We start from the raw sequence: 11,783 nt of genomic DNA on the forward strand, positions 1-11,783 counted from the left end.
TATGATAAAAGTCATTGGAAGGCGGCAAAACGTGTATTACAATATTTGAAAGGCACTATGGATTTGGGCATTACTTACAGGAAAGACGGTGGATGTCTAATTGGCTACGCGGATGCAGATTGGGCCAATTGTCCTATGGATCGTCGTTCATACACCGGATTCTATTTTTCTATGGCCGGGGGAGCCATTTCATGGGAAAGTAAGAAGCAAACCACCATTGCCCTGTCGTCCAGCGAAGCGGAATATATGAGTTTGTCCAGTGCGGGTAGAGAGGCTGAATTTCTGAGGCGATTGATGTGTGAACTTACTGGTATGTCAACTGTTATTACTATTTATAATGATTCACAGTCTGCCCAGAAGTTGGCATTGAATCCGGTTCACCACAACAGAACCAAGCATATAGACACAAGATTTCATTATATACGAGATTTATTATCGAACAATATTGTTAATGTCGTATATATCAATACTTTGGAGATGTGGGCTGATGTACTAACTAAGCCATTGGCTCGTATCAAGCATCAGAATTGTATAAAAGGAATAGGTTTATGTTTATAATCTTGTTTTGATTACGGGGGAGTATGTTGTATAACTGGCTAATCAAAATGTTTAAATTTCTTATTCTTTACTATACATTGTATTCTATCTGATGTACGTATGTCACTTCAATAAACAAAGTCAAATACAACAATAAGTATACCAAATTTCAAGTCGATCCAACTACTGGAAGTTGGTCGAATTTAACTTGCAAGATTTGATTACAGACAGACAGACAGACAACGGGACATGGGAAACTAAATAGAAGCTTGTAAAATTGTAGACATGTCACTTAACACATTCATTGCCAGGCTAAAAACCAAGACTACTGCTATATGTATGCCGGCGTAAAGACAAATATCTACGTAGGACTCCTTAGTGGAGTCTGAACACGCAATCGTCGACCAGCCATCCCTCCACGCCGCGAACTCCTCAGGGGAGTTCACTTATCTCCATGCCTTCGACTCCCCTGGCGAGTTCAGGGCTGTGATAAAAGCTACAATTTGAAACGTTACAAAGTTAAGTATTACAGTCAGCGCAAAAATTACTTATCACTATATTCCACGGGAACTAGGCAATTCGGAATAGAAATTAATGCGTGGTGGTTTCAAGCTGAGAATCATAATATCAAATGACACTTCTGCTAATAAAGAAAAGAAAAAATATTGTAATCCGTTTATTACACACCTCTACACAAATGTTTGATTAACTAGCCGTTGCCCGCGACTCCGTCTGCGCAGAATTCGTTTATCGCTATCCCGCGGGAACTATGCAATATTAAGGGATAAAAACTATCCTATGTCCTTCTCCGGTACTCAAACTATCTGTATACCAAATTTTATCTAAATCTGTTTAGTGGTTTAAGCGTTATGAAGTAATAAACAAACGAACAGACAAAATTACTAACTTTCGCATTTATAATATACTAGCCGTTACCCACGACTTCGTCCACATAGAATTCGGTTTACACTATCCCGCGGGAATTATGGAATTTTCCGGGATGAAAACTATCCTATGCAAGGACATAAGAAGGCCCCGGAATACAAACTATCTGTATACCGAATTTCATCTAAATCGGTTCAGCGGTTTATGCGTGATGAAGTAACCAACAAACGAACAGACTTACAAACTTTCGCATTTATTATATTAGTGGGATAGATTTTAATAGTTTTTACAAATATGCAATTTGTAATTTAAGCTATTTTACTTTGTTTCTTTTTGTTGTAAAAAAATTTGCTGTACAGTCGCGATCAAAGATATCTTTACACTTTGGTTCAAACATGAAGTGACAGCAACAAGGTAGTAAAGTGTATAGCAGCGTTTCCTAACCTTGGGTCGCGACCCAAATTCGGCTGGCGGGCGGTATTGGAAATTGGAATGGGTTGCGAGAATCTCTGATTAAGACATGTGGTAAAAAAATAGTTGTATAATAGGAATATTTTATTAGGAATGACGTCAATTTTAATGGTATTTTAGGGTCGTGGGCTTCAAATATATTTATCATTTCTTTGAAATAGACATCACATCGTCACTACTTTACAAAGCCGTATCTCAAACCAATACGTGATACGTCAACGAAATCGGCCCTTGTAATGTTTAATATGCTAAATTAAAAAAAAAACCATTTTGAGAAAAACGAGTTTTTTTTAAAATAGTGATATACTCAGCAGCATACAATTTGGCCTACTCTACATAAAAAATTACCTATTACTGAATACATTTTAGGACCAGATTTTTTGCCTTTCAGTATATCATCACAGTATAGAAACTCAAACTCGAAATCAATTTTATTTGCTTTGAAACAATACAAAAATTACTGAATCAAACCCTGTAAGGGCACTGCAATAATTTAATTAGTAAATTATTAACCTTAAACTTATGAGCGCAGGTATGGGTATGTACTCGTGCCTTAAACATAGTGTTCACATCAAACACCGTTGCTATGCCAATCCGTTTAATCCTCAATCATTCAACAATCTTATGGTTTTACAGTCAGTCAAATGTTATCTAGGTTATTTTTAAGTACAGCGACACCTATCGGTCAATAAAGTAACTATCGTCCAAAACACATAGCTTAGCTGAAACATAGTCCACATAATAATTTTAGTAAACACACGATATTAATATTAATTACATACTTTCCTATCTAGTGCTGGCTAGTGTTTATCCTCTAAAAATTCCTGTAAAGTGCAGTTTTAAATGTTTGACCTTATAAGCTTTTAATTAAATCTGGATTTTTATTATATATTTAGATGCACATCGCCTAAGGCCCGAAATGAAATATTTTCAAGGTAGAGGTTGGCAAAGCTAATCGGTTTTGATATCGTAAATTATGCGGCCGGGTGAAGTGATCTTTATCTAGTGAAAAAAATGTACAAATTTCTAAAATATATAATCCGGGTAAAGTTAATATTCCTAAATTAAAAAAAAATTGTCGTTTTATGAAAATGTACTGTAAAATGAAAATATTGTTAGAGTTGGTGCTGTTTCCCCAAAGAACTATCCCGTGCCGCAGCCAAGCGTGTGCTACGCATAATAGGCGGAGGTTGCTGTTTTAGAGTCGGTAGTTCTTTTCAATTTGTACAGCGCGTAAGTAAACCTATTCAATTTGCTAGCAATTTGTTGTATGTGTTTCCAGTTTAAACGAGTATGTATATCTATATTCAAGCCTAATAATGGAAAATTGTCTACAGTCAACAAAAATCTATTTTTAATGGTTGTATTTGGTCAGGTCTAAATTGCATAATTTTGTTTTTTTTTTTTAGATTTAGTTGTAAGTTATGATCATTTAACCATGAAATGACTTTATAAAGGATGTACCTATTTTAAGTTAATATTCGCCGTCAGAAAATGGAAAAAACTATAGATATATCGTCCGCAAATAGGATGCTTGGCGAATCTATATATTAGACAGCTCATTTATATAAAAGACACCCCACTTTTTAGTGACTTTTTAAAGATGTAATGACTACTGTACGTATCATTTTAAGTAAAGGTTTCTAAATGAGATTGTATATTTGTTTCTTAATAATCGTATTATTTATATATTTGTTAAATAAAAATTTATTTCTTCGATACACATAAAAATACATAATAGCAATAACATAATCATCATTTGTTAAATTGTTTGTTTTGTTTATTCTAACCTATGTTCTCGCTGCTGAGGTGAAAAGTTGTATGTGTCACACGAGACCAAAGTTTTTTTGCATCTCGTGTGTTTGAATTACTCACCGCTCTCAGGATTCTAACTTAGAATCACTCGCTACGCTCGTGATTCAATTATAGAATCCTTCGCTTGCTCTTGGTTCAAATTCAACACTCGCACCAAAAAACGACTTTGCTCTCTTGTTGCACAAATAACTGATGTAGGCTGGATTGGATGACAATGAAAGTGTAGTCAGTAGCATCAAAGCTTGTTTTTTTATTTGTTAAACTTTTATTTGTTTTAAATACAAACTACTTACCCAAAACAAAACAGGAGCCACGCGAGTTTTATTGGTAAAACGAAAATACTAATAAATATAATAGGTACTTTAAAATTATAACATTCTTTGTCTGGAAAATGGTTTTATTAATACAAAATAACACAATACAAATACTTTTCGTTTAATTAAATGTATTCAAACAAAACGCAAACGTATGCTTGATTTCATTTTACCGTTGAATCTCAAGTGGTCCTTATTTTATTTCGACAAGTAAGTATATTTTTGAGCCTTACGCCGCATATTTTGTGTTCATTGGCGATTTTTAATCAAAACCAAAAATTCGATGCAGAAAATGGTGTTTTCCTTCAGAGTCAACGCGACGCGGTGCAGCAAGCGGCCTGTGGCGTGCCAGTTAGGGATTCTGTGCAAAACCTTGTCCATATCGAAGTCTTTGTATGCAAAAGATCCCTGAAAATCAAATATAAAAGTATTTTATGGGCATAATCATCAATTCCGTCATCATGTTCAGCACATAGCAGTCCAGTGTTGGACATAGGCCTCCCCACCAATGAGCGCCATTGCGTCCTCCCTCTCCTCGGCTCGCATCCAGCTTCTATCAGCAGCCTTTCGGAGATCGTCACCCCACCTGGCCGAAGGGCATCTTTAGGTTTACTGAGATACAGTCTCCACTTAAGAACTCATTTTCTCCAATGGTTGTCGGTGGTTCTTTCTTCTCTTACTAAGAAGTAAACCGAGAGTAGCCTTAACCTTTATGTTCCTACGTCCTCGAACCCGACTCTTACTTGGCTGATTTTATCTTCAGTAATAATGGAAATCTGGAGTATAGCATTATATGGGAGCGAGACTTGGACATTGACTGAGCGGGACCGAGACAGATTGAGTTCTTTTGAGATGTGGTGCTGGCGGAGAATGGAGGGGATTAGCTGGACTGAAAGGAGAACTAATGAGGAGGTTTTAGACTTAGTGGAAGAGGAAAGGCGGCTGTTGAGGACGATTGAAAATAGAAGAGGGAATATGCTGGGGCATCTGATACGACATGACAGTTACATAAAAACTATTTTGGAAGGGCGAATAGAAGGCAGGCGAGGCAGGGGAAGGCCGAGACGGTCATTTATAGATCAAGCCAAGGAAAAAGTCAATGTCATGTCGTATCAGGAGCTGAAAACGCTGGAAGAGAACCGAAAAGAGTGGCGATTACTCCACCGACAAGAGCTAAGCTCTTAAATTAATGATGATGATGAATATGTTAAGTACAACACTGTCACTCACCGTGAACACCCGACAGTTGTTCTTGGCGTAGCGAAAATTCCCATACTCCAGGAACAATCGACCGACTAAGTGGCGGCAAGTCAGCTTCTGCGCTTGGAACTTCAGGTCTCGTCTCCCAGAATTATCTACGGTGTAGGTGCTGATACTGAACTGGAATCGTCAAAAAATGCCCATAAAAAGCCCAAAAGTACATTGAGAAACATATCAAGTTGAATCAGTTGGTAAGAATCAGAGGCTCAGAATACTTTCATTGTTCAAATTCGACTCTAATAAGGCTAACAAAGCGTAAAGGCTTATCAAGACGGGCACGACCTTCAAAAATGAAGATCACGCACGACGAAGAAGAGAGGGCTAAAATTTTTGTTCTTTTAGACTCGATGCTTGGGCGGAGGTTGTGGTAAATAATTTTGGTACCTAAATATGTTTTCTTACCTATTTACAGTATAAGGTAAGTAAGGTATCAGTTTTCATGGAGAGGTGCGTCACTAATTTACAACTTAGGCCTAACTAAAAACCATCGTCGTGATAATAAATAAAGCTTTTTGCCTATTTTATTATAGGAATAAGGGTGAGAGTGAGAATGAAAATGAGAAAGAGACAGTGAATGGAAAATGACTAAGAGTGTGATAGAGTTAGAGGACACAAATGAGAAAGAAAATGAAAGTGTGAGTAAGAAGAAACTCTGAATGAGAACAAGGATGAGAACTGAAATGAAAAAGGAATGAGAATTACAATAGGAACGGGTACTTTAACGGAATTCTCAAAGGGAACGAGGACTGGAAATGGGAAAGGGAACAGGAATATTTCTTTTGCTAGTGTCAGTTTAATGTCTACTAACTCATTATTCACTATCATTAGCGTTAAGAACTTCTGATTCTTGGCAACGGGATTAACATATTTAGCTTACGTTTTGGAAGGGTACTTCGGTTAAAACTGTGTTTCGTCCACTGAGATAGGTTTTACTTTTATTTTTATGAATTTTACTATCAAGTATTATCATTCGGTTCTTTGTGAATGGAGGCAGTGGGTTTTGGCATTCTGTCATGTTTTCGAGGATGACTTCAAACTTAACCTGAAAGGAAACAACAGTTATTGCCTGTTTTACCACTTAATTTTTGACAAGTTTCTGATATTTTGTGTGACAAAAAGGCGTCTCATATGGCGTCTCTGTTTATTGTAATAAAATAAACGGATGTCAGTTTAGGCTCAAGGTTTGTCAAAGGGCAATACTGCAATAGACTATTCTATCCGTTTGCATCGGAAACACGGCAGCATTTCGAAAAACAGTCTAAACTTGCTTGCAGATTCGGGTGCCAAGGGGAAACTAGGTTGATCATGAATTTTTTCTGCCAAATGCACTCAAAACAATGAGCCCATAATCATTATCCGTCAAATTACGGGGGATGGAAATTGAAGTAGAGGCAGACCGAAAAGGAAATAACAGGATAACATCGAGTCGTCATTGATCAAAACTACAAACTAGTAACTACGACTGACGAATAAGTCATCGATTAAACTCAAGTGGCTGGAACAAAGGATAAATCTTTTTCCAGCAGAAGGCACAGATATAGATTACAATAGATTACGCAAATGCATCTACTTCGCGTGTCCGAACCCCGACCAAACGTCGGGGTTGGCCTCATACAAAGACTGACCGCTAACTGACAAATCATGACTAGTGACTGACTCGAGCCCCACGGCGCGGGCGGGCGGCGCATTTGAATCGATTTTGCGCGGACATCGGGGAATTCACATCGCTAATTCGCTCTTGAGACGTCACAGTAGATATAAAAAAGTGACACGGTTGGTTTTCATACAGATTGAGGTGTTTGCGTTATCTAGTGTAATCTATATCTGTGAGCAGAAGGACACTCGACAGCCTTAAATAAGTAACGAGAACAGCCCGGTCTCATTTAATTTTAGGTTTTGCAGCACAGCTCCGTGTCTCTGATGCAAACACCCAAATCACTAAACTCCATTGCGCGTTGCCAAACCTTGAGTCTGGACTTTCGAGCTGTTCGATGACCAAGAAGTTAACGACACGTAATCTTTACCTACATTATATAAATGCGAAAATGAGTCTTCGATTCCCTGGACCGATTTAGATGAAGGTTGTTTATGAAAGTAGTTTAAGTTAAGACTCTGAGATGAACATTTAATATTTTTTACCCGACTGCAAGGAGTGGTATTTCAAATTCAAATTCAAATTATTTTATTGTTTGTGAGGATTGGGTTACATATTGTTTTTCGCGCGTATCTTGTATGTAATATTCTTTATTACCGCATATCTCTCAAACCGCTGGACGGATTTAGACAATTAATTTATCTCAAAAAATTGCACGATTTCTGCGGAACAGCTATAAACGAACTCTTTGCAGACAGTAATCACTGGCAACAGTTAGATGTCGTTCCGGCGTCACATCATTCTGGTTTTCTGACATTCACATAAAAAAAACCGGCCAAGAGCATGTTGGACCATGCTTAGTGTAGGGTTCCGTAGCCATACTATAAAGAAATGCACCACATTTATGTAAAAATACACTTACTACAGTCACCTACAGTCTTAAAATCTATTACCAGAAAAAGAGCGTATCTTCACGGCACTTACGTCCTTTTGTTGAGAAGTGCAATTTTTCGGCAATAACTCAAAAACGGTATCATCATCATCATCATCATGTCAGCCGAAAGACGTCCACTGCTGGACATAGGCCTCCCCCAAGGCTCTCCACTCAGACCGGTCTTGTGCTTTTCGCATCCACCGCGATCCCGCGATCTTAACCAGGTCGTCGCTCCATCTTGTTGGAGGTCAAAAACGGTATATCCGATCATATTGAAACCAATTTTCGTTGAAAGTATTTATTAAGCGTTAACTTTTCATAGTTTTCTGCATATTTTTGGACAAACGGCTTACAAGATAGAGGGGGGAGGGACACAATTTTTGCTACTTTGGGAGCGATTATTTCCGGAAATCTTCACTTGATCAAAAAAGTTTTTGAGAAACCTTAATATGTTTTCAAAAGAGCTGTCGATCTATTTTTCAATTTCTGTTACGTATATGGAGTGCCCCCCCTATAAATATTTATTTTTGTAATTTAACTACAAAACTAAATAGCGACTTTTACAAGACATCTGTAAGTACTCCAAATTTCATTGATATACATTTTGTAGTTTTCGAGTAAAATGTCTGTGACATACGGACGGACAGACAGACAGAGAGACGGACTTGACGAAACTATAAGGGTAAACGCGTAAAGCGTAACTATAAGGACGACCAGATGGCCTAGTGGTTAGAGAACCTGACTACGAAGCTTGAGGTCCCGGGTTCGATTCCCGTGTCGGGGCAGATATTTGTATGAGAAATACGAATGTTTGTTCTCGGGTCTTGGGTGTTTAATATGTATTTAAGTATGTAATTATATTTATCCGTTGCTAAGTACCCACAACAAAAGCTTTGCTAAGCTTTTTTTTTATGTTATAGGGGGCAAACGAGCAGGCGGATCGCCTGATGGTAAGCGATTACCGTCGCCCATGGACACCTGCAACACCAGAAGAGTCACAAGTGCGTTGCCGGCCTTTAAGGTAGGAGTACGCTCTTTTCTTTAGCAAGTGTGGGATGGTGATATAGCGCGGTTGGGTTGCCCCCCCCCCAGAGTACGCTTACTTTGGGACTAGGTCCCATTGGTGTAAATTGTCCCGTGATATTTATATTATTTATTTATAAGGGTCCCGTTTTTGCCATTTTGGCTCTGGAACCCTAAAAACTACACGATACTTACATTACTACTGCCACCGGCATCGTTGAAAATAAAACAAATGAACACAAACACCACCAAACACTTACGGCTCATATCAATGAATGACAGTAAACAATAGTAGTAGGAGTATACTTAGTTTCCATTTACATTGTTATTGGAACCATTACACTGATTTTTCTGCATTATTAGATAGATAACATGTTCGTTAAGCAACCTGGGCAAACGGTGTTTTATATAATTATAATACCTACTTATTTGCTTTGCATGGTTCAAAAGAAAGGGTCCCTCATACCCGCATTAAAACATAACCCTTCTTCGGGCAGTCAGGTAAAAAACAAGAGACTTGTATGCTAAAAGTAAAACTAAAATGTTTAAAAACCTTAAGCTATTGTTTTACCTAAGTATTTGAAAGCCTGGTTCTGTTATAATATGCGTCAAATGTTGCCATGTGCCTGAACAAGCGGTCTAGACACGCTAACTCATTATTAAAAGCCACTTTAATACCTTGTGCCTAAGCGAGATCAAGGAAAACCGTGGAGTTGCCATATTATTTCAAGACCAAATAATAAATATGTCATCATTATCGGTTTACTATAATTTGGCAAACAACATTTCACCACTTCATATCACAAATGGTCATTTGATAAATAATACTTTTAACATTACAAACACATCATAATATGGTAGATCTTCGTTTAAAAAATGTCCATTATCCAATCAACTCATTTTTCAAACTAGTTATTTTACAAAACATCATATGTAAATTATTATTTGACAAACTAGTTACACAACATATTTGAATTGTTAGGATATGGTTCTCATGGCTCATTTCTGTTTCGCATTCCTTATGGCCGCAGTTCTAACCTAACCTAACCTAACCTACTGTACGGACAGCAGTTCGTTTTTTAGGGTCGCAGTTCTAACCTAACCTAACCAACTTCGCTGGCAGATGTTAGTTTCCCTTAGGTCTCACTTCTAACCTAACCTATATCTTAACTCTTAACCAAATTAACCTGAGCTACAAGGGACCTCTATTTTATTCTTAATAAAGTGTTTACCAAATGATGCATTTTATGAAACGTTTTTTTGCCAAATAACGAAAATAATAAGTGAATAGTTTGCCAAAAAATGATTTTGAACATGAAACTACCGTGAGACTCACTCATATTAAATATAATGACCCGGATAACTCACGTCAGTGTCAGTTTCGGTGTCAGTTTCGTCGGGTAGTCGCGCGAGCAGAGCGGCGGCGCGCAGTGCGCGTGTTGCAGCAGCCGCTGAGTCGCGTTGCTCCGAAGACGAAGGGCTACGGATTAGCCCGAAACATGTCGAGCTAAACTCGATTTAAGACGTGAGTTATCCGGGTCATTATATTTAAAAAATGATTTGTTATAATAATTATGATGCTTAGTCAAATAAAGAGTTTGTAAAATTATTAATTTGTCAAATGTGGTGTTCTAAAACGATTAATTTGTGGAACAAAAGTTTGCGAAACGTTGTTTGTTTAATGATTGGATACCTACCATCATTATCAGCCGGAAGACGTTGACTATTGAATAAATGCTTCCCGTTTAGAATGCCACGGTAAACGACAACTTGCCACCTGCATTCGTTGCCCACCTGGTAGAGCCTGCTAACGCTTCGTCTTCCGATTTGTGGTCGCCACTCGAGGACTTTTCTCCCCCAACGGTTATTCAGCAGCGACCTTTGCTCAGCATTTTCAATATTCAGCATTCGCGATTGCTAACTGTCTTGCAACTGACACATATTTTGCTCTAAAATATCGTATAATAATTCTTAATTTGGTTATTTGTGTTTTTCACTGATTTGCATAGTACCTATTATTACTTATAGACGACCAGATGGCCTAGTGGTTAGAGAACCTGACTACGAAGCTTGAGGTCCCGGGTTCGATTCCCGTGTCGGGGCAGATATTTGTATGAAAAATACGAATGTTTGTTCTCGGGTCTTGGGTGTTTACTATGTATTTAAGTATGTATCTATCTATATAATTATATTTATCCGTCGCTTAGTACCCATAACACAAGCTTTGCTAAGCTTACTTTGGGACTAGGTCAATTGGTGTGAATTGTCCCGTGATATTTATTTATTATTTATTTATTATACCTAATATTAAATCTTCTGTGCTTCTGTTTCTTTAGTGTAAAGTTGTATGGTGGAAAGTGTTTTTTCATGTAATACTATTCAATGGAAAAAATCAATCGTGTAAACAAATGTGGCTACTGACATTGACACTTGAACTGACGACTGGCTGACTGATTGACTGACGTTAGCTCTAGTGATGTGAATGCTCTTTAACATACTTCAATCAGCAGTAAATAATTATTTTGAATTTATTCATATTTAATTATTTAAGTATTTATTATTTGTATGTTTACAGCTATGATAAAATAGTAGCGAAATGAAAATACAAGTTTATTTATACCGCCTTATTTTTTTTTAATAAATAACTTCTGTCCAATGGGGCAAAGAGTCAGAATGGCGGGTGTAAGGTGACCCGGGGCTATTGTAGCTGGGGGGATATTGTATCTGAACCGTCTGATGGCGTCCTTACGACGCCATTTTCTTCTCGGACATTTTACGTTGTGTTCGTCAGAAGACTATCTTCACACAACACACATAAACATGGCGAGCATGGCGTCGTATAGACGCCATTAGACGGCTCAGATACAATATCCCCCCAGCTACAATAGCCCCGGGTTACCATTATAAATATAAAAATAAGCTATACAAAAAACGGCTAGACGGACTTTGA

The 11,783-nt window shown here is 37.7% G+C and overlaps 1 protein-coding gene across 1 annotated transcript; it reads right to left on the reverse strand.

Annotated features, from left to right (window-relative positions):
• Positions 1–3,764: 3,764 nt before the first annotated feature.
• Positions 3,765–10,613, reverse strand: LOC141436326 (uncharacterized). The gene is made up of 4 exons (XM_074099262.1): positions 10,531–10,613; positions 6,160–6,324; positions 5,253–5,402; positions 3,765–4,430 (listed from the first exon to the last, which is right to left on the reverse strand). Exons 1-4 carry the CDS (start codon positions 10,534–10,536, stop codon positions 4,272–4,274), a joined length of 480 nt encoding a protein of 159 aa, XP_073955363.1. The 5' UTR covers positions 10,537–10,613; the 3' UTR covers positions 3,765–4,271.
• Between the last annotated feature and the right edge of the window lie 1,170 nt (positions 10,614–11,783).

Source organism: Choristoneura fumiferana, chromosome 16, assembly GCF_025370935.1.
Source record: "Choristoneura fumiferana chromosome 16, NRCan_CFum_1, whole genome shotgun sequence".
Lineage (NCBI taxonomy): Eukaryota > Metazoa > Arthropoda > Insecta > Lepidoptera > Tortricidae > Choristoneura > Choristoneura fumiferana.